The sequence below is a fragment of the Vombatus ursinus genome, unplaced genomic scaffold, assembly GCF_900497805.2.
Source record: "Vombatus ursinus unplaced genomic scaffold, bare-nosed wombat genome assembly UNPS02014848.1, whole genome shotgun sequence".
NCBI lineage: Eukaryota > Metazoa > Chordata > Mammalia > Diprotodontia > Vombatidae > Vombatus > Vombatus ursinus.
This window is the reverse complement of record NW_020954626.1, coordinates 1,902,234-1,926,294: the sequence shown is the minus strand read 5'-3', so window position 1 is coordinate 1,926,294 and position 24,061 is coordinate 1,902,234. Positions and strand designations below refer to the sequence as shown.

The following is a 24,061-nucleotide window of genomic DNA, read 5'->3' as shown; positions in this document are numbered from 1 at the left end:
TGTTGTGAAAAACTAACTGTATTTCCCTCCATCCTATCCCACCCCCCATTTATTCTATTCTCTCTTTTGACCCTGTCTCTCTTCAGAAGTGTTTACTTCTGATTACCCCCTCCCCCAATCTGCCTTCCCTTCTGTCATTCCCCCTTTCTTATCCACTTCCCCCTATTTTTCTGTTGGGTAAGATAGATTTCCATACCCAATTGAGTGTGTATATTATTCCTTCCTTAAGTCAAATCCAATGAGAGTTAAAGAGTCACTCATTCCTTCTCACCTTCTCCCATTTCCCCTCCACTGTAAAAGTTTTTCTTATCTGTTTTATGTGAGATAATTTACCCCATTCTACCTCTCCCTTTCTCCTTCTCCCAGTATAATCCTCTCTCACCCCTTAATTTTATTCTCCAGATATCACCCCTTCATCTTCAACTTGTGCCCTCTATCTATCTATCTATCTATCTATCTATCTATCTATCTATCTATCTATACATATATTTTTTTCCTTCCAACTACCCTAACATTGACAAAGGTCTCATGAGTTACAAATATCTTTCTACGCAGGACTGTGAACAGTTCAACCTTAATAAGTGCCTTATGATTTCTCTTTCCTGTTTACTTTCTCATGCTTCTCTTTAGTCTTGTATTTGAAAGTCGAATTTTTATTCAGCTCTGGTCTTTTCATCAAGAATGCTTAAAAGTCCTCTATTTCACTGAATGTCCATTTTTTCCCCTGAAAGATTATGCTCAGTTTTTCTGGGAAGTTGATTCTTGGTTTTAATCCTAGCTCCTTTGACCTCCAGAATATCATATTCCAAGCCCTCCAGTCCCTTAATGTAGAACCTACTAAATCTTGTGTTATCCTGATTGTGTTTCCACAATACTTGAATTGTTTCTTTCTGGCTGCAATATTTTCTCCTTGACCTGGGAACTCTGGAATTTGCCTATAACATTCCTAGGAATTTTCCTTTGGGGATCTCTTTCAGGGGGTGATTGGTGGATTCTTTCCATTTCTGTTTTGCCCTCTGGTTCTAGACTATTAGGGCAGTTTTCCTTGATAATTTCTTTCTTTCTTTTTTTTTTTTTGGCAAGGCAATTGGGGTTAAGTGACTTGCCCAAGGTCACATGGCTAGTACGTGTCAAGTGTTTGGTCTGAGGCTGGATTTGAACTCAGGTTCTCCTGACTTCAGGGCTGGTGCTTTATCCACTGCACCACCTAGCTGCCCCAATAATTTCTTGAAAGATGGTGTCTAGGCTCTTTTTTTGATCATGGCTTTTTGTCCAATAATTTTTAAATGATCTTCCCTGGATCTATTTTCCAGGTCAGCTGTTTTTCCAATGAGATATTTCACATCGTCTTTTATTTTTTCATTCTCTTGGTTTTGTTTTACAATTTCTTGATTTCTCATAAAGTCATTAGCTTCCATTTGCTCCATTCTAATTTTTAAGGAAGTATTTTCTTCAGTGAGCTTTTGGACTTCCTTTTCCATTTGGCCAATTCTGCTTTTTAAGGCATTCTTCTCCTCATTGGCTTTTTGGACCTCTTTTGCCATTTGGGTTAGTCTATTTTTTAAGGTATTTTCTTCAGTATTTTTTTGGGTCTCCTTTAGCAAGCTGTTGACTTGTTTTTCATGATTTTCTTGCATTACTCTCATTTCTCTTCCCAGTTTTTCCTCTACTTCTCTTACTTGCTTCTCAAAATCCTTTCTGAGCTCTTCCATGGCCTGAGACCAATTCACATTTTTCTTGAAGGCTTTGGATGTAGGAGCTCTGATTTTGTTGTTTTCTTCTGGTTGTATGTTTTGATCTTCTTTGTCACCAAAGAAAGATTTTATGGTCTGACTTTTTTTTGCACGGTTTGCTCATCCCAGCCAATATTTGACTTTTAAGCTCTTTGTTAAGGTAGGAGTCTGCTTCCAGTGTGGAAGATATACTGTCCCAAGCTTCAGGGGTTTTGTGCAGCTGTTTTCAGAGATACTTCTAGGGACCCGTAAATTTTCAGTTCTTCCAAGGTGGTATGATCAAAGATGAGGTGTTTGCTCCTTTCCTGGCCTGTGCTCTGGTCTATGAGAGACCACAAGAACTCTTTTCCACCTTGGAACTGTGAGGAGGATTCCCTCTCTACTGCCACCACAAACTCCACCCTGCCAGCACTCCTCCTCGCCCCCAGGACCATGACACTGACCTGCAACAGAGAATGCTGCCTCAGCATCAGCAAAGAGATCCCTGCAAAACCCTCTGATCAGCCATTTGATTACCCTCCATCTGTGGGCTGAGAGTCTTGGGAAGCAGCCGCCGCCCCAAGGCTGCACCAGGACTGAGCCAGACTAAGTTTCTCTCTCACCACAGTCAGACTTTGCCTAGTGACCTTCTAATTTGTCTTTGGTGCTTGTGGGTTGAGAAGTCTGGAGACCACCACAGCTGCCCATGATTCAGTCCCCTGAGGCCTGCTCCAGGTTTCCTGAGGTGCCCATGCTGAACTGCGCTCCTCTCCCAGCCTGGAGCAGTAGACCTTTCCAGTCAACCGTTCAGGTTTTCTTGGGCTGGAAATTTCTTTCACTCTGTCTTGTTATTGGTTCTACTGCTCTAGAATTTGTTTAGAGCCATTTTTTACAGGTATTTGGAGGGATTTGGGGAAGAGCTCAAACAAGTCACTGCTTTTACTCTGCCATCTTGGCTCTGCCCCCAGCATTTGGCATTTCTTTCTGTGTAGGGACAAATTACTTGTCCCATATTGATTCATATGGTACATTGGACACTTTTCTTCCTCTACCTTTTGAAGAGACCTAGACATGAACTGTCTAAAGCAATTTATAACTAAGTCTGAAGCAGTTTTACTCTGGCATACTACAGTGGAGGATTTAACAAGTTGAAGAGTGTGAAAATATGGAGCCTAATCCCCATAATTAAAAGTCACACTTCCCCAGGACACAGCCTGGCCCCTACCATGTGACTAGGTACAGGGCACGGAGAGGTGAATGTCCTCAGCCCCAGTGGATTCAACTGAGCTGTCTCTCAATGCTATAATTTTGAGAAGTATCTTTCTGAGGTGGCACACCTAAGGACCCACCTTAAAGGGTTGTATTATGAAGACAATTGGGAAAATTAGAATACATGTGGATGTTTAACTCTAAATAAAAGGATAAAGGTGAGTAAATGAATAAAAGAATGAAAAAGCATTTATTAACCAAATGCTGGGGCTAAATAAAAAGTTATGTAGTCTATTCCCGCCAAGAGTTTATATTCTAATAGAGGGCATACAGTCTAAAAGAAAATAGCAGCCAAAGAAAAGGAGTTTCAGTCTGAGGAGTCACAGGGTTTGTGATTAAAGCCATAATGCAGTAGATTTTTTATTTCCTTTCTAATAGTTATGGTAATCCTTGTGGATGATACTGCAAAGTGCCCTAAACTGTCATGATGAGTTCCATTTTGGATGCATTGAGTCATTAAATTTGAGATTTTTATGGGACTTCCAGGCAGAGATATCCAGAGGCAATAGGCAATACAAGACTAGAAGTGGGTAGAAGATTGGATATGTCGATTGATCTGCAGAGGGATGATATTTGGACTCATTGGAGTGGATGAGTGAATAAAGAGAAAAAAAGGCTGGGCCTAGGAAAGAGTCCTTGGGTACGCTAGATGTAAGCAATGATCTTACAGTTTTCACTGCTCCCTGATGTTAAATGAAGAGGTTTTGTTTGTTTGTTATTGATATTTTAAGGATGAGGGGGATCTATTTGTAGGCAGCAATGAGTGGAAGTTGAAAATTAGAGGAAGGGACAGGGTGATAGAACAAGCAAGCTCTTAAAGGAGATGATGAAATCAAGGACTCAGATAGAGGGGCTATCCTTGGCCAAGAGAAAGGTTGCCACTTCCTCAGAAGCTGGAGCAAAAAAAGGAAAAAATTAAGGATTATGGTGAGGAGATATAAGATGTAGAATTGAAGAAAAGAGAGAGATCATCAATATTCTAAATATAATATAAGGGTTAATATATGTATATACATATATATCATAGATATATACTTAGTCTATATTTGTACATATTCACTTTATATTATATATATATGTATATATACATGTCTCCCCCATTAGAATGTAAGCTCTTTGTGAGTAGGGGATTGTTTTATTCTTTGTGTTTGTGTTCCTACACCTGACATATAGTGGGCACTCAATAAATGCTTTTTGATTAATCCATCTTTCTTTATCATTATGTGATACCAAAATGAAAGAACCTCTAAGGAAAAGGGAATAGATTTCTATACAGCAGAGCAGAATTCCATTTCAATTCATTTTATCTTTTACTATGTGCCAACTATATATAAGTGGATGAGGGGAGACTAGAAGCAGTTCTTCTGGAAGGCAACTGCTGTCCCCATGCTTCACCTTGTGTCTCCTCTATTAGCCCAAGTATCTATGTGACTGCCAACCTCTTTCTCTGTACCTTGCTTCTTCTGGGCTTACCTTCTCCTCCAATCCTTATAGGGATAAGGACCAGATGCTCTTCTCCTGGTATAACTTCACCCAAGGTCAGATAACTTTCCTCTGAGCTACTGCCTCTTCCCTTTGGCCCCATGAGACTATCCCATCTGTTGCTCACCCCACTAACTGTTTTTGACCCAGATTAAATAACTGCTGACTATGTGCAAGGCACTGTGGTAGGCATTGGAAATCAAAGTTACAAACAACATATACCCTGTTCTCAAGAAATTTAAAGTTGAGTAACAGGCGAGATACATATACAGATACTAATGATACATGGGAGAGTGAGATAGGTGCAAAATAGAATGCTATGAGAAATTAGAGAAGAGAAAATTTGCTTTCACCTGGAGATGGTGCGGAAGGGGTTTTCACAAAAAGATTCATGAAGGAGGTAACATCTGAATTTGGCCTGCCAAGAAGGGAGAAACTTCAACAGGTAGAGATGGGGGAAATAAATATATTCTAGTTATGAGGTTGGCTATGAGAAGAGGCATAGAGAAGACAAGAAGAAAATGAGGACACAGGGCTCCAATTTGTCAAGAAAGTAGAATACATAAAGCTTATAAAAAATAAATTGAAGACAGATTGTGCAGAACTCTGATGTTCAGGATGATGATCAGGAATTTGTAATCTGCTTTATAGGTAATGGGGAGCTACTGAAGGTATTTTAGTAGTTAAGTAAACTGGTTAGAGCTGGAGGAACAATGAAAGAGAAGAGGTCTATGACCTGAGGGGTCAGGTCCTTTTTAGTCTTAGGAGATTCATGAGTCTCTCTTCCTTTTGAGGATAACTGCTTACTACCAGGCTAAGTTTAGCCTCATAAATCAAAATTACTGAATTTGAGAGCTGGAAAGCCCTCTCTTCTGACTCATACACAAAAAGTATCCCCCATATAATGTATCTTGACAAGTGGTCAAGCAGCTTCTGCCTGAAGACCTCCAATGAAGGGGAATCAACTATCTCCATAGTCCATTTTTGAATAACCCTAACTGTTAGGAAGTTTTTTCCTGGCATTAAGCCTAACTTTGCCTCTTTTTTAAAACATATTTTTTTTATTTATTTTGTTTAATACATCCCAAATTACATGTAAAAAATGTTAACACTAATTTAAAAAATTTTTGAGTTTCAAATTCCCTGTCTCACTGTCTCCCCTCCTTGAGAAAGCAAGCAATTTAATATCAATTATACATGTAAATTCATGCAAATCATATTTCCATATTAGCTAGGTTGCAAAAGAAAACACAGAAAATAAATAAATAAACAGGAAAAATAAAGTTAAAAAAATTAACTTTGTCTCTTTGCATCTTCAACATATTACTCTCAGTTCTGGCCTCTGGGACCAATCAGAACAAATTTAATCCCTCCACATGATAGCCCTTTAAATACTAGAAGATAGCTATAATTTCACTACCACTATCACCTCCAATCTTTTCTTCTGTAGGTCAAACATGCCCAGTCCCTTTAACTGATCCTCGTATGACATGGACTCAAGGTCCTTCACTATTCTGCTTTTTTGGATCCTTTCCAGATAACCCATGTCCTTCTTAAACCATGGTACCCAAAACTGAATAGAATACTCCACATAAGATCTAACAAGGTAGGGTTCAAAGCATAGGTAATGTCAGGATCAAATGAGACAATGGATGTAAAGGACTTTACAAATCTTAAAGTGTTGTGCTAATGGCAGTTATTATTATTATTATTAACCTACATTTACTACACCTCCCATATGATGATGACTTCATTCCCTGAGACTTCTACTGCACTCTTATTGAGCTCTAGCAATGTCTATAGAGCAATATAGGGGTGTGCAAGTAAATATGTAACTGGGCTCTCCAGGGGGGAAAATCTATGCATATATATTTTAAATTTAATTTTCATTATTAACATTTTTTAAGTCTGGGCAATCAATAAAAAAATAAGTCAAAACCTGATTTGTAGATTGTTGGTTTCTAAGGGGTAAAAAGCTTTCTCTTTAACAATGGGCTCTCACAAGCCAGTTAGAGCTGGCTCCAGCATACCTCTAAGCTTAGAGGGACTGTCACCTACCTATTCCTAGAAGCTATGTCCCTCTTAATGTAGATCAAATTCTTTCGGCTTCTACATTACCCTGCTGGCAAATATTTAATTTACTGTCCACTAAAACTCCCAGATCTTTCAGAACTGCTTCTAACCATGCCTCTCTATCTTGTACTTATAAAATTTATTTTTTTGGTACTCAAGTCTAATACTTGACATTTTTCCTTTTTGCCTATTTATGGGTACTCTATATATACATTTATTTACATATAAATTTTATTTTTTTAATTATCAAAAATCTACCTCATCTCCCTCCCACCTCCCCCAACCCATTAAGAAAGAAAGAAAAACATGTATAGTGAAACAAAACAAATTCCCCCACTAGACATGTCCAAAATATATGTTTCAATTTGCACCCTAAATCTATCACCTTTCATTAAATGGTGGGTAGCATGCTTCATGAGGAGTCTTCTAGAATTGTGATTGGTCATTGCTTTGATCAGAGTTCCTAGGGCTTTCAAAATTATCTGCCTTTACAATGTTGTTATTGTATACATTTTTCTCCTTGTTCACTCACTTATTCTGAATAAGTTCATTCATTTTTCTAGGTTTTTCTCAAATCTTCAGAACTTTCATAATTTCTTACAGCATAAGAGTATTTCATTACATTACATTACATTCATATAATTTGTTCAACCATTCCCCAATTGATGGTCACCTTCTTAGTTTCCAGAAACACTATCTATTTAAAGGAGCCAATACCAAGGTTAAGACTTAATGAAGGCGCTTAACTCTGAGGGAACCATGTACCTTTTGTCAATAAAGGACTTTCCCAGGAATATATACCCTTCCCCTTCATGTGATAAGAGGCAATTGAGAAGCATATGTTCTGGTCTGTATCTACAAGTCTAACTCACCTAATCTTATCTAAGTATAAGGAGGAAAGAGTCTTGATTGAACTAATTCATCATAATACCTGAATGACTGCTAGCCCCTTATTCCTCCCAGAGGTATTTGCATTCTTTTAAAGAGAAAGCAAGCTAACCCAAATGAATCTCTAGTTGCTGAAAGTTCAGAGATTATAACAAAGTGAAATAAATACAAACCCAGACTATGTGAAGGAGAATATTAATCTAGGTGACAGAATGAATATGAGGGGAGTCAGAATGAGTCTGGAGGGAGATTGTTACAAATTTGGAAGGTCAGCTTTGTCTGGGAGTTTGTCCTTAGAGTCAACTCTAACCTGATCCTCTTCGTCACAGATTCTTCTCTTCCTCTACTTCTCTTTTTTTCTGTTTTAATAAATGTGCTCTATTGTGACATTTTATCTATACATCACATTTTCTATCCACCCACTCCAGCCTGAACACTTCCTTGTGACAAAGAAAAATAATTAAGCAAAACCTTCTTATACAGAGACTGACCACATATACAATATTCTCTTCTAGTAGTCCCCCAGCTCTCTACCAAGGGGTATGTTTCATATTTATCTGTTCTTTAGGACCTTCATTGGTTTTTTGGTTATTCAGAGTCCAATTTTGTTTTTTAGTGATTTGTTCATTTACGTCATTATAGTAAATGTGTATATTTTTTCCTCACTTCTACTTATTTCCTTCTCTATCAGTTCACACATATATTATGTTTCTCTGAATTTCTCATATCTACCCTTTCTTACTGCAAATTAATATTCTATTATGGTCATATGCCATGGTTCTTTCAACCATTCCTTAGTCCAGAGGCTATTTACCAGGAGCCCAAAGATTTTCTGAAAGTTCCAAGTTTCTTTAAACGGTGGCTGTCAGGGCAATTGCTATAGGTCTATAAGAGTGGATAAGTGAAAGTGTTTGGCGACAAGTGGAAACAATGGTCGTATGTATTTAAAAGATATGTGTAAGTTAAGTTGTTATAAGTCAGAGATTGTCTGTTGTTATTATTGTTTGTCCTTCATCCATGAACAAGCCATATCTGTAGCTTTTTTTCACTTGAAAGAAAAAAAAAGGGATGTCTCCTCCTAACACTACAGGGACACTTCAAAGAATAAGATTCCTAATAAAGAAATGCCACTTTGATGTAAGTAGAATAATTATGAAGTCATGTACTTTGGTTCAAAAATCATTCGTACAAGGGATGTGATTTACTTCTAAAACCTAGGGGTTTTAGTAGACTCTAAGTTCAATTAGCTAACAACGTATATAGTTACGGTTATGTAACTTCCTTTATTTACTCTTGGTAAACATATTACTATATGTTTAAAATGTTAGTGATACGTTTAAAATGTTAGTGATATTGTAAAACCAAAACGGAGTTTTACCTCAGTGAAGGACCACTTTCCTGAGGAAAAGACACCTGAACAATGAATCATCAAATTTAAGGGAAAAAAAACCCTACAGGAAACTGAATGGATCTGTTAGTAATAGCATACAAATATATTCATTGAGCCTCAGGTATGTCTTTCATCCCAGTTGTGCAAATGAGACTGAATTGAAACATTTAGAAACAGAAGTCCAAAAAGAAACACTAGATTCGGAACCAGAAAAACAAGTTGCTGTTTGAAGACTTTCAGGGAAGTCATGGTCAGATCACAAGGGTTTGTGGTAGTTGGTTACTTGGTGAATAACTGGATTTAGAACTAGCTTGAATACTGCAGATTGTCCTGAGCCTAGGGGGAAAAAAACTCTGAAGAAGCATGGTCCTTGTGGGAGGGATCAGGCAATGAAAAAGTTACTTTATAGGTAAAGGAAGTTACTTTACACTGTGCCAGCCTATTGATGTCTAGATTATAGTTGCCATAGCAAATAATTTCTAAGCTCAATAAACTTCATTTGGTCAGTCAGTCAACAGGTTTTTAAATGCTTACTATGTTCTAGGCATTGTGCTAAGTCTTGGGAATACAAAGAAGGCAAAAACATAGTCCTTGCCCTTAAGTAGCTCATATGTTAATAGGGGAGACAACATGTAAATAACTTAGGTATATACAAGATATATACAGAGTCAATGGAAGGTAATCTCAGAGGAAAGGTATTGGGGCAAGAAAAGTCTCTTGTCTTTCTTTTTTCTTAATCAGATTCTTGAAGGAGGCCAGGAAAGCTAGAAGGTGGAGGTGAGGAGGGAGAACCTTCCTGGCATGGGGGACAGACAGAGCAAAGGAATATGGGTTAGGAGGTGGATCGTTATTTGCATGGAATAGCAAACACATCATTGTAGCTGGATCATAGTTTGTGTGGAGGGGAGTAAAGTGTAAGAAGACTGGAAACATAGGAAGGAGTCAGGTTGTAAGGGACATTTAATGCCAGAGGATTTTATGTTTGATCTTACAAGTTATACAGAGTGACTGAAGTTTATTGAATACAAAGGTAAAATGGTCAAACATACACTGTAAGAAGATCACTTTGGGTTGGGGGCAGCTAGGTGGCGCAGTGGACAGAGCAGCGGCCCTGAAGTCAGGAGGACCCGAGTTCAAATCTGGACTAAGACCAAACACTTGATGCTTACTAGCTGTGTGACCCTGGGCAAGTCACTTAACCCCAATTGCCTTAAAAAAAAATCACTTTGGCAACTGAGTGTATGATAGATTAAAGTGGAGAGAGTATTGAAACAGAGTCCACTAAAAAAATAGGCAATGGGCCAGATTTGGCTGATGGGCCATAGTTTGCTGACCACTATTCTAGTCAGAGCAGTGGGAAACCCTAAGGGAGAAAGAATAGGCAGCATATGCCAAGCAAGTCAATCTATCACCATCACCTTAACTACAATCCAGAGATACCTATTCTTTCTGCTTTGACTAGAATAGTAGTCAGCAAACTAGAGTCTATGGGCCAAATCTGGCCCACTATCTGTTTTTTAATGGACTTTGAGTAAAGAATGATTTATGTATATATATTGGCTTTTTTTTGATGAGGCAATTGGGGTTAAGTGACTTGCCAAGGGTCACACAGCTAGTAAGTATCATGTATCTGAGGCCAAATTTGAACTCAGGTCCTCCTGACTCCAGGGCCGATGCTCTATCCACTGTACCACCTAGCTTCCCCTGGAATAATTTCTATGTAGAATTAGATAGGGGATCAATTGGGAAGGAATAAAAGGATTGCCTTGATTCAGTGAGGGTCAAAACTGATTAACATGAATTTATAATGTATCTAAACAGCATGGTTTTGTACCTTTCAGTTCAGTAGCACATAAGCAGGAACAAAGGAGTTGGACAGTGGAAGTAATCCAATTCTAAAGTTTGGACTTTCGGATTCTGTTTTCTAATGCATTATTTTACCTCCTCCATTTTATAGGTGAATTCATGTCATTTAAGTTCATGCTGATAATTGTGTATTGTGTATTTCCATCCAGCATAGCTTCTTATGCTTTTACTTCTTTCTCTGTCACCTTTTTTGCAAAGAAGGAGGCAGTAAAAGAGAAACAATCCAATTAAAACTAGTAATCCATAACTGAAGTGATTTCTTCTATATCTCTGTCCATGCTCACTTCATCAAGCCCAGAACCCAATTTCATTCTGGATTCTTACACTTTATTTCCCTCTCTTTCAATTCTCCTTTTGTGATCCACCCTCAGAAGCTGAAGTTTGTTTTACTTGTGATTATTTCCTCCTTGACTCTGTCTTCCCTCTTAAATATTTTCCCTCTTCTCCCTGTCCCTATCTGTTCTCTGTTGAGTTTAATATATTTCCAGATCACATTCTTTGTCTGTGTGTGTATATTTATATGTATGTTCAACTCTCCTTTTTCTGGTTCAGATAACAATAGTATTCTTTAAATGCCTTCTCTCCCAATTCCTTCCATATTTGTAAACACTTTTCATGTACCTCAATTATGTAAGTTCTCCTTTCTCTTTTCTTTCCTAGTGTATTCCTTTTTCACTTCTATTTCTTTTCTCTCTTAAAATTAATAAAACAGAAGAAAACTACATCCAGCCCTAGTTTTTATCTTACATAACTCTCTCTGTGTCCCTGGAAGACAGTGGAAATTTTGAAGAGATATCTGTCTCTTCTCCCTCTATTAGAATTTAAGCACTTCATCATTTATTCCCTTCTAATTGCTCAGGTACATTTACCTTTCTAGGTTTTTCTTGACACTTGTGTTTGTATTTCAGAATCTTGACTTAGCTTTAGTCTTTTCATCAAGAATACTTAAAATTCTTTTATTCTATGAAGGTACATTTTCTCTTCTATTATAATATTAGTCTTGGTTTTTCATGGTGAGATATTCCTAGTTGTAAGACTTTTTCTTTTGCCTTTTTGAATAACACATTCCAAGATCTTCTCTTCTTTATGTTGTTTCAACATATTTTTATGTGATCCTGATTTTGGTTCCTTAGCACTTGAACTCTTTTGTTCTGGATTCTTATAATATTTTTTCTTTGATTTGGAAGCCCTGGATTTTTGCCTTCAAATTCCTAGGTATTTACAATGTGGAATTTCATTCAGGAAGTGATCAGTGAATTTTTATTTTCACTTTGCCCTCTGATTCTAATAGAGCTGGATAATTTTCTTTTATAAATTTTTTTTAAACATGGTATCTAGAGTTTTTGTGGAGGTTTTTGTACATTGTCTTCAGGGAGCCTGTTGACTCTTAAATTGTTTTTGATAATAGATATATTTTCTTCTATATTTTTAATGGTTTTTTTTTTGTTCCATCGTTTATTGTTGTATCATGGGGTCATTGTTACATTTTCTTTTTTCCAGAGACTTTATCACTTGGATAAGATTTTCGGATTTTTGATCTAGGTTATTTATTCTTTTAATTTTTACTTTTAAACTTTTATTTCAATCCTAATTTCATTTCTTATTTCTTGCTGAATTTCTTCTCAGCACTATTGTAGACCTTGAAGCCAAGCTACGTTTTTTTTTTTCCCTGAGGCCCACCTTGTGCTGGCTGTGGAGTTACTCTTTTCTTCTGGCTTCTCCTCTTGGTATTCTCTTCACTAATAGTATTTCCTCATTGGGTTTGGCATTTTTATTTTGTCTTTTTACTCATACTTCCAACCTCAATTCTTGAATTGGAACTTTGTGCTAAGGCCAAGATTCATCTTATCCAGCACTCATGGATCTATAAGACAGGTTCTGTTTGATCCTGTACCCTTTGTAGCCTACATTCCATTGCCATTGCCCTGTTGGATGGAGTGGGTAATACTAATCCCTATCCTCTACCCTAATCTTTGGCTTTTGTTTCAATCTCCTGGTGATCCACTGTGGTTGCTGACCTCTGTCTCCTTTCTCTTGGATCATCCCTTATTGTGAATTGGTTCTGTCCCTGATGTTGGCCATTGTGCCTGTCTTGTTTCCTTAAAGGCACTCACCCTAAGCAGTTACCCAGGTTCTAAATTACTTCTAGGGCTCTTAGTCCTTTGAGTATGCAGAGGTGGGACCTGTCCCCCTACATAATGACCTTTGAGATTGGCTTTGTCCCCTGCTTCTGTTCAGATTGGTCAGGACCAGGATCTAGCATTAGACTTTAGTTATTAGAGTTTGTACTGGTTTGCAACCTTCCTGGAGTGTCTTCTTTTGGAGAACTAGCTGACTTCAGATCCATTTACTATAGCTCATTCTAGTTCCTCTAGTCCAATCCTTTTTCTATCACTCATAGGCTACAAGTCCATTTACCAGGGTTCATGGGCTTCCCACCATTATCTCTCTCCTCAACCTGGCAGGCTTCAGACCCATTTTCCAGAAGTTACACTGGCTTCCCTGGTGCAATCTCTTTCCCAGCCCCTACTGACTTTTGTCTGTCTTTTTGTGCAATTCTAGATGATGTACAGGAGCTTACTTTTGTTTCTCTTCAGTCTTCTTTATCATTGTTATATCTGTTGTCTTTTTTAGCTATTTTTTTGGTGAGGGGAAAGGGAGTATGTGAGACACCTGACTTCTTTCTTCTACAACATTTCAAATCATCAACTTATGTAGAAATCTCTCATGTTTTATTCAGGGACAAGCTTAGTCATTATAATTACATAGCATTTAGGTTTGCTTGTTTTATTTTTCCATTTATATTGTTGTAGTCATTGGGTATATTATTTTCCTTGGTTCTGCTTTCTTCAATCTGTGTAATTCATATAATTTTCTCCATGCTTTTTGAATTATTTGTGCTTGTTGTTCTTAAAGAGCAACAGTATTCCACTTCATTCAGGTACTGTAATTCATTTAGCCATTCCCCATTTGAAGGGCATCTACTTTCTTTCCAAATTTTTGCTACCACAAAAATTTCTGCTATGAATATTTGATATATATAGGACTATTTTCTCAGTCTTTGATGTTTTTTGAATATATATCTATCAGTGGGATTACTGGGTCAACAGGTATGGACAATTTGGTTACTTTTTTAGTTTAATTTAAAATTGTCTTCCAAAATTGTTGGACCAATTCACAGCTTCACCAATAGTGTATATTTCCACAATCCCTCCAAACTGATTGTTTCCATCTTTGGTAATTTTGAGCAATTTGCTGGGTGTGAAGTGATACCTCTCACTGGAGATCTTAGTAGAGGCTGAAAGAATACTCAATAAGCATTTTGTTCAAGTCTAGGTTGTATAGATAGCCTCTGAGAAATCTCCAAATTATGAGATTTTGTGAAAATAAAAAGATTCTATGATCCTATAAAAATAAAGAGGAGGGAACATTTAAGTGTGTTATCTTTAGCAAGAACAGAGAAGTTAGAAGTGAAGTTAGCAAATAATGAGAAAATTTGATAAGGCAGGTAGGATCAGTGTACGGACTGCAAAGGTGAGGACTTGATAAAAGAGAAAAGATAAAGCACTTATTAAATACTTCCTGTAAATCATTTGATTAGTTAATGGATAAAAGATTGAAATAGGTAGTAGATAAAGCATGTATTAAATACTTACTGTCTTAAAGGCACAGTGCTGAGGTCTGGGGATATAAATACAAGCAAGTAAGTCAATCTTTTTTTTTTTTAAGAACTCTGCATTCTAGAGGAGGAAAGCAACATGTAGAGGGGAGCTGGAAAGGGGAGCAGTGGATTGTGGGGACGTGGAATACAGCTAATTCATCTGTACTAACTTTATGACTTCAAAGATTTGTTATTTCATCAGCATCAATATTCTCTTCACTGATGAACATAGAAACCTCTCCACTACTTAGTAGACAAACTTTTAAAGTTGCTGTTGCCAAAAGAAATTATCACTTAGTAGACAGATTTTTGGTGATAAGCCTCTCCCTTTAGTCTGGTCTTTGGATGATAACACATTCCTTTACTGGGCCTATGCACAATGTCTTTCTAGTTAATTATGATCTACCAGCACTTGTATTCTATCTGTATAACCTCTGACAACTTATCTCTGTACTACAAGAAGATATCAGATTTAGACTTTGGAAATAACAAATACTGTAGGTTAAACAGGGAAGCTCAAATGATGAAAGCCCTAGGTTAGGAAGATTACTTTAGTAGCAACATATGGGATTTTGTTGGGGTTTTTTTGTATATATTTTTTATTTACTTCTCTGTGTACACATTCCCCCTACCCCAACCTGTTCCCCCATGGAAAATGAAAGGTCCTTGAAGGAAGCAACTGTTTCATATTTATTTATTTATTTTTAATCTCCAGCCCCTAGCATAGCATATGCAACAAAGTAGGTGCTTAATAAATTCTTGTTGAAGGGAATTGAACAGAGAAGGGAAATACTGGGACACTAGAAGACCACTTAAATCCATATTTACAGCAATGAGGGCCTCAGCAGTGGCAATATTCTGGACCAACTGGATCACTGAGTTATTTTGCTGCTTCTTGGACAATTATTTGAGACGGAAGCAATACCAGAGCAGTACTAAGACTAGGGGCAAGAAATAGCCTAGTAAGAGCAAGGTCAATAGGGTAGGTTGTAACTACTGTTACAACAAAAAGTAGGAAATTAAACACTCTTGAAGTCAGGCAGCCCAAGGCAATCATGTGGATGTAAAATAGAGTCTTAAAAAATATGCAAATGAAGTCTAAAGTCTAGGCAATCTGAATCTATAGAGTAATCTAGGGGAAATCTATAATCCAGGGAATCTATAGAGTAAATTCAAGAAATGGGACAAAGAAGTTAAGTCCAAAGGGCAGCCTCAAATACAACTCAGAGTTTGGCTAGGTGCTGTAAAATGGGATTATTTCAAAAGCTGCCTTCTATATTGAAGTAGCCCATACATAAAAGGCAGTTCCTCTGGTAGAAAAAGGGGCCTTGCCTATCTTTCACCCTAAACTTTCACTGCCAGTGTCAATGTAGGCAGGGTTATATCATCAGGAGATATATATATGTATGTATATATATATATATATATATATTTGCACAGGGAATCTGGACTAAGGGAGAAGGGGGAGGTTGGTTGGCTCTAATGAGAACAAGGATGTAAGCTTCTTAACTGGTGCCCTAGAATCCTAAAAAGAAATGGTTCATCACCTCATGCCTGGATTGTTGTCATAGTCTGCTGGTGGGTTTGCTTGCCTCAGATCTCTACCCACTCCAATTCACCCTCCATTCAGCCACTAAAGTAATTTCTTTTCTTTTTTTCTTTTTTTTTTTTTTAGGTAATTGGGGTTAAGTGACTTGTCCAGGGTCACACAGCTAGTAAGTGTGAAATGTTTGGTCTGAGGTCACATTTGAACTCAGGTCCCCCTGACTTCAGGGCCGGTGCTCTTTCCCCTGCGCCACCTAGCTGCCCCCCACTAAAGTAATTTTCCTAAAGTTCAAGTGCAACCATGTTACCCTTCCTTCCCCCACAAACCCCCTCAATAAACTCCAGTGGTTCCCTATTGCATCCAGGATCAAGTACAAAATACTATTTGGCATTCAAAGCCTTCATAACTTAGCCCTCTCATACCTTTCCAATCCCTTATACTTTACTCCCCAGTTCATATTCTTTCATCCAGTGACACTGCCCTCCTGCCTGTTCCACAAATAAGACATTCGGTCTCTAGGCTCCAGGCATTTTGTCTGACTGTCCTCCACACCTGGAATACTCTCCTTCCTCATTTCTGCCTATTGGCTTCCCTGGCTTCCTTTTAGTCCCAACTAAAATCCTATCTTTTATTGGAAAGCCTTTCCCAACTCCTCTTAATTTCAGTGCCTTCTGTCTGTTAATTAACTAACTTGCTTTGTATATATTTGTTTTCATGTTGTCTCTCCCATTAGATTGTAAGCTCCTTGAAGGCAGGGATTGTCTTTTGCCTCTTTTTGCATCCCCAGGACTTAGCACATTACCTGGCACATTAAGGGCTTAATCAATGTTTATTAATTAATAGATTTTGCTTAACTATTTTTTCTTTCCTTTAAAAATTCTTTATTGCAAGGGACAGCTCAGTGGGTGCAGCAGGAGGCAGGGAAAGGGACTTATATTCATAAACAAAACATAAGATATCAGCAAATTTTTTTTAAAAAAAGAAAAATCAACTAAATTCTGTGTTTATATATAGAAAGTAGAGAAAGAAGAGGAGCCAAAAATAATTGCAAGGTTGTGAGCCTCTTGGACTAAATTGTAATACCACTGAAAAAAAGAGATTAGGAGGGAAGTCCTTGGAAGGGAAATACTTTAGGATATATTTAATTTTAGCGAAATTAAGTTGAAGAGAGGACATTGAAATGGAATCCTTAAAAAGATTCTAGACTTTTGTTGCCTACTATATGTAATAGAGTTCTAGTGCATGAACACTGAGTGATTTTGTTGAGGTTTAGGGGTGCTGGGACCCCAAAATCACAACACTCGGGCCTTGCCTGAATGAATTCAACCCAAAACTTTTTTCAGCCAAAGGCAGGGTTTCTTAGAACATCAGTCAGGGGTGGGTGAGATTTAAAGAATCCACCATATTGGCCATACTTTTAAGGAATCTAAGCATTTGTATTGCTAATGCAAGCAGGTCAGATCTTAAGAATCTGAGCACCTTACTAGAGGCCAGATGGACCTTGCATACAGAAAGACGGGTGGGAGGGATCTAAGAATGGCCAAGTAGCCTGGGGTGACTATGAGGTAACAGAATGCTAGGGACCTAGACCATGTGGCCAAGGGAGAATGGAGCCTAGATAGGATTGAGGGTGAGAAGTGTGGTCGGGGAGGGAAGGGGGCATAGGGAAGTAAGACAATGGAGGGCTAGGCTAGGTTTGGGGTGACAGAATTGGGAGCTTGGGTGATAATGAAAGGTCAGTTGATAGGATTATAGCCTCAGAGATTTGGCCACATGGGAAAGTCCAGGGCTTTTCCTTTTTGAGGTCCAGATCCCAGACATGGTCTTCTCCTTTGAGGGGTTCGGATTCCATACCCACCAGTTTTGATGGTGTTTCCCCACATGGACAGGCAAGGGAGCTTGCATCTGGGAAAGTCCTGATGATGTGAAATGGAAGTGTGTTGGAGAAACTGTGGAGTACGCATAGACATTCTATAATTGGTTCCAGTCTGCTAACTACATGCTTAGTGGAAGCATTTTTGGACTGGCTGTAAATCAGAGCTAGGGACATCTTCAAAAGGCTTGAGTCAACCTCCCCTAGTCTCCTTGGCCATTTTCCCTCCAGCTGTGCTTTTGAAGAATCTTTTGGACTTCTTTGTTAAGGGCATCAGATGAGAGATAACAAGGTAAGTGGAGAAGCCCTATGTAACCCTGTGGATAGGTGTCTTTGCTTGCCTCATTGTTCCTCCTTCCATTTTCGATAAAGGGAGAATGGCATCCTGCTATCCCTCAATCTGGGTTTTTGTAGTTAGCTCAGCATGCTCTAAGGACCAAGGAGTGACCTTCAGGAATGAGCTTTGAGACAAAACCAGGATCACTTAGATAAAGATTCGTCTAGCAGGTATATGGCATCTGGATATGAACATGGAGGGGGGAACCAAAGTTACGTAGTAAGTGTACTAAGAGTGAGCCTATTCTCCTCAGAGAAGGAGGTGGGGTAGGGAAGAGTGTGTCCCTAAGATTTGGGGAAATGTTTGTACCATTGTTCATGTTGTATCTTTGAAGTAAATATCCCTTTGTAAAAGCTAATTATTAAATTAATGTAATTGGAGTGTTCATTCCTAGTATCTAAGAATAGGGTGGATATAGCTGGTGGGAGTTTAAGCCAATGGCAGTTGAGGAGAAACATTTCCAAACCTCTCAGGGTACCTTAGAACCCTGAAGGGAAAAGTAGCCTGCTTGTCTTTGGAACAGTAAGCCAGAGCAAACTGGGTACACATATAAAACCTAAATTTCTTAGGCTGGCATTCAAATCCCTAACCTACTGCCAACCTATATGCATAGTTTCATCTATTTCCTTTTCCTCCTCAGATGCACCCTAGACTCTAGTTAAAATGATCTACTCACCATTTCCCTTTTACCTACTTAACTCTAAGTTAGGGCTTAACAAATTCCACATTTTCTACAAAGCCTTAACAGTCAGCTCAAGCAGAATGAATCTTTACCTCCAAGGAATTCATGTAGTATTTTATTTATACCACTTAGGTGACACAACTAGATGATAAAATCAGATCGAATCTGCTTTATCTTTCCTGACAGATTATAAACTCCTCCAGGGCAGAGACTGTCAGTTTCTTATATCTCTATGGATCCTTCACAATGCCTGGCACCATAGGTACTCCAATAAATATTTAAATAAATGAATGAATGACTTTTGCTGCCTCAAGAACAATTTTAAGCTTGTTTTGTCCCAATATACAGTAAGGTTTTTGTTTGCCTTTCCTGGACTTTCTATTTAAGCTCCCTCCCTTCTGAAAACTGAGAAATCTCTTCTGGTATAAATTCTTAAAAAGTGGTAAGAATGGGAGTATGCTGCTTTATTTGGTTCATTAATTTGTGAAGACTGGCTTTAGTCCAAGCAGGATTTGAGGGCCAGAGCAGGTTGAGAGGTGCATTTGTTTACTGTGGGTAGTGGTTGCCTGAGGCTATCATAGGGCTGTTTTTTCTCTGAGGTAGAGCCGAGATTGTCTTTCAAATACAAAGTACTGCAGAACTAGGAATCTAGATTCTCTTTTCAAACTTTATTGAGATGAAAGGGTCTATTACTGACTATAAGTACTTACTAAATAATGTATCTTTTTTTTAAACTTTTACAAGCACATTATATATTTAATTTGAAATTAAATCATGGACCAACAAATATTGTCAAGAAAGGACCTCTTGACTCTAAACTTCAAATATACAGGCTTCTTATAAATGTTGTTTGTAATATTGGAAAACTGATAAGGGTATAAATGTTATTTTATGGATCAATAAAAGTGAAGTTGTTTATTACGGTGATTCTTTTAACATAGTTAAGACAACCCCATTCTTCCTATCTACTTTCTCCTTAAAAAGCTAAATACTCAAATTTACTGAGTAAATGCCAGTCAGAGCTTAAACATTACCAAAACAAAGGGTTGGGGGCAGGGATAGTGGAATGTATTTACTGTGGGCAGTTAATCAAGGGAAAAGAATCCAGCAAGCAAGCAAGAAACAAGTATTATTATATTATATATTATATTATATTATATGCTGGGCATTGGAGACACAAGTACAAAGAATGAAACAAGCCCTCAGAGAAAAGAGCTTACATTCTAATTGGGTAGAAAAGAATCTATAAAGATATATTTAACATAAAGTGAATATGTATGTATATACACAAAGTAGTTAAGTATAAAGTTATTTTGGAGGAAGAACTCTGATAGTTAAAGGGATCAGGAAAGGCTTTCATGCAGAAGATGGTGCTTGATCAGTTTCTTAAAGACCTCACCTTAAAGGTAAGGAGAAAGTGTATCTGATGGGGTTGGGATCTGGGTCCCAGAAAGCAAAAACCCTGGATTTTCCCACAAGGTCAAATCTCTGGCGTTAGCCTGAGGCTATAATCCCATCAACTGGCGTTTCATTGTGGCTATACCCAGTCTCCCAATTCTGTTAACCTAGCTAGACCTTCCTTTGTCTTACCTCCCCAAATATGGCCCCCGGCCATTTCCCACCCTTAATCCTAGCTAGTCTCCATTCTCCCTAGGCCACAAGGTCCAGGTCCCACGAGTTCTGTTCACCCCAGTTTACAGGGCACTCCTAGGTCCCTCCCACAGTGTTTCTGTATATAAGGTCCACCTTGTCTCCATTAAGAGGCTCAGATTCTTAAAATCTAGCCACTGGTCAGTTTCTTATAATCTAGACAATAGCTTACTAATGTCCAGACTCCTTAAGAGTCTGCCCAATATGATGGACATTCTAATAAACCTTGTCTTTGGCTAAAAGAAGGCTTGGGTCGAATTTTTTCGGGCAGGACCTGCTTGTTGTGATTTTGGGGTCCCAGCACCCCCGAATCCCTAAACCGCATCATTTTCAAGAATGTTGAAAAGGCACAGAAACTGGGAGATAAATGTGTCCTGTGTCAGAAACAGAAAGGACAGTTTGATTGGGTCACAAACTGTGAATAAAAGAAAAACATTTATTAATTGCTTAGAGTGCACAGCACTTTGCTTAGTGTTGAGTATACAAATAGAAAAATAAGACAGTCCCTGCTCTTAAGGAGCTCACATTCTCCTGGAGGAGACAATTCATATGTAGGGAGAGGGTGTAATGTCCAAAGAAGCTAATTAAGAGAGAGAAGGCACTAGAATTAAGAGGGGTTGGAAAAGACTTTCTCTATAAGGTGGAATTTTAGTTGGAACTTAAAGGAAGCCAGAGAAGCCAGTAGCTAGAGATCAGGAGGCAAAGCATTCCATCTCTGGCTGGGTACAACCAGAGAAAATACCTAGATTTGAAAGGCCAGTATCTTATTCATGGAATATCAAGGAGGCCAGTGTCCCTGGATCAAAGATCGGGGAGGTGTAAGAAGACCCGAAAGGTAGTGGATGACAGAGATGCAGTGAAAGTAGAAGAGGTAAGATTTGGCAACTCATCGGACACAGGGGATGAGAAAGAGGAAAGTCATTCTGAGATTTCTGTATCGTTTCAAGTCCAGAATTTAACTTTATGCTACTGGACTAACATGTATGTCAACAAACTTTTTTTCTATGTTAGTTGCTGGGTTTTTAAAGAGACAGAAGCTGATTTCAAGGGGTTTAATTTGGGGAGATATTATACATGCACAAGAAAAATTTAAATCTTTATGTTATCACAAACTAGAGAACAGCACGGAAATAGAGCATCGAATGTCATTTTTACAAAATAATAAATCATTGACTGTAGCACAATGGTAATGGGAATAATGAGAAATGAGATTGGAGAGGTGGGATAGGTGATTGTGGAAGACCTCTAATTTCCCGCTTAGTTATTTAGACTTTACACTTTATGAACGAGAAGCTATTGAAGATTTTGAGAATGGAGATGTGTACACGGAAGATTATTTAGGAAGATATGAGTGGGTGGAGACACAGGAGCCAGAGAGAAAAGTGAGGAGATCAACAAATATTTATTCAGCACCTTCTGTGCCCAGAGTCCCGGCTGAGCTATAACCTTCTTGGAGTTTATAGTCTAGTAAGGTAATGACACATCATCAATATGGAGGTTTTGGAGTTCATGGCTCCACCCTCTCATCAAATGGAGAGTGGTGAAGGGGTGGAGTACGGGGTAATGGACTCCTACGTGGTGATGATATTTAACCCAACAATGAATTTCCTGGAGCGTGGTGGAAAAGTCAGAGAAGTGCCAAAGTAGGGTAGTTAGGTGAGAAATAAAGAGATGTTCTTAACTGAGTGCCCTTCTTAAATGGAAGTTTTGGACTTCATGGCTCCGCCCTCTCATCAAATGGAGAGAAAGTGGTGAAGGGGAAAGGAACCACTGCTGGTGGGCTCTTAGAGGGTGAAGTTTAACCCAACAATGAACTTCCCGGGGTATGGTGGAAGTCAGAGAAGTCCCAAGTAGTGCAGCCAGGTGAAAAAAGAGGTCAGGGGGGTAAGAAACCTTAGGGTGGAAGGGGGTCCTGGCCTGACTGAGTCTCTTAGGTGACTGGAAGAAGGGTGGTTGCACTGGATAAGAAGAAAGCAGACCCAGGGGCTGTGTGAAGCCCCGCCGACCACGCTCACATTGCCCCTCTTTATAGACACACACCGCAGGGAGGACGACCACGGGCCTTCGAGGAGGGCTAGGGTGGGGGGCACGAGGGTCCTACTCCTTGGGCTCCCGCTGTAGCTCAGCCGTCAGCTGTCTGCGCGCCACCGGGGAGACAAAACTAGGCTGCACTTCAGCGGCCTGGGGTGGGGATGGGGGAGGCCTCCCTCTTCCCCCCCTGCCGCGTCACCCCAAGCCACAGGGCCTTCCTCCCAGACCCCGCGCAGCGAGAAGAACCCAGCTCCGGAGGCCACGGGATAAGAAACTGGAGCCGCGCTGGGCGGCGGGTCACGTGACCCGCACCCTCGCGGTGGCGCGCATGACGCGTCGCTCACGTGGTGTGTCTCCGGCTCCGTCAGGCGGCGGAGGCGGGCGCGGGCGCGTCCCTGTGGCCAGTCACCCGCAGGAGTTGGTCGCACAATTATGAAAGACTCGGCTTATGCTGCTGCTGCTTCTAGCGCCGGAGCTGAGTTAGTTCTGAGGAGGTATCTCTGGGCTGTTCTTGTCCGGCGGCTTTTGCTGCCGCCTTCGGAGACGCTTCCCGATAGATGGCTGCAGGCCGCGGAGGAGGAGGAGGTGGAGTTGCTGCCCTTCCGGAGTCCGCCCCGTGAGGAGAATGGTACGGGACCCGCACAGGCCCCGCCGGGGCTGGAAGGGGGGAGCTGAGAGTGAATCGCTTCTGGGAACGGCCGGGGAGGGGAGGATCGGAACGCCGAGGACCGAATAGCGGGGAGGGCCCGGGCGGGCCGGGGAAGCGGGACCTGGCCGCGGGAAGCCGCTGAGCTGAGCTGGAAGGCTGGGGTGCGAGCAGCACCGGCATTCGCCCGAGCGCGTGGACCTCCTGGGCGGAGACCCCAGCGCGCGAGCCCTGGAGAAGCACCTGGCTGTAGGCTGAGCAACCCCGGCGCGACCCCCCCCCTCCACCCCCGCCTTGAACCTCCTCATCCCCGGGGAGTGCGGCTGTCTGCCTCCCCTCCCCCAGCGCCAGCTGCAGGCAGATGTGCGAGCCAACGTTGGAGCCGAGGCCACGGGGGAAGGTGCTAGGGAGGGAGGCGGAGAGAGAGGGACAAAAAGGGACAGGGCACGGGGCTCGGAGAGGTACCTCTCCAACTGCGCAGCGGTGCGCGGTGGCTTTCCTTCACAGGTAGTGTGGAGTTTCCCAGTGGTTATGACGATTTATTTTTAAATGGTAGGTAGCTCTGGCTTCAGGTGTCAGGTTTTTTTTTTTGTTTTGTTTTGTTTTTTGCATGCCTTCGGTCATTTGATGAGTTTACTGCAGAAGGGACCACAAGGGTGATGATGAGTGTTGCCAGGATGAAGCCGACGCGCCTTATCCGCTGCCCTAGAGGGCGAGTTGCGTTCTAAACAGAAAGTGCGGAGTGAGTGAATGGAGAGGGAGAAAGGTGCATTGCAGTAATCTCAATAGGTTTTTGATGCCTGGCAGCAGGTGTGAAGAACTTCTTTTCGAGTAACTCGGGCCCGTGCGCTCAAGTGTTGGTGGGTACTTATAAATATGTTTATTATGTTGCCATTAACCATCGTAGTTTATATTTGTGTAGCTAATAGTGCTTCTGCTGGAGTGCGGGCGTCCC

General features: G+C 40.0%; 1 protein-coding gene across 2 annotated transcripts in view; it reads left to right on the top strand.

Annotated features, from left to right (window-relative positions):
• The first annotated feature begins 22,831 nt into the window (after positions 1-22,831).
• The window catches only part of TRPM7 (transient receptor potential cation channel subfamily M member 7), a 135,860-nt gene continuing 134,630 nt past the window's right edge, over positions 22,832-24,061 (top strand). For both annotated transcript variants that reach the window (XM_027840771.1, XM_027840770.1), the window contains exon 1: positions 22,832-23,088. In XM_027840771.1, the coding sequence (XP_027696572.1) occupies positions 23,086-23,088 (3 nt within the window). In that variant the 5' untranslated portion in view covers positions 22,832-23,085. The remainder of the gene's footprint in view (positions 23,089-24,061) is intronic.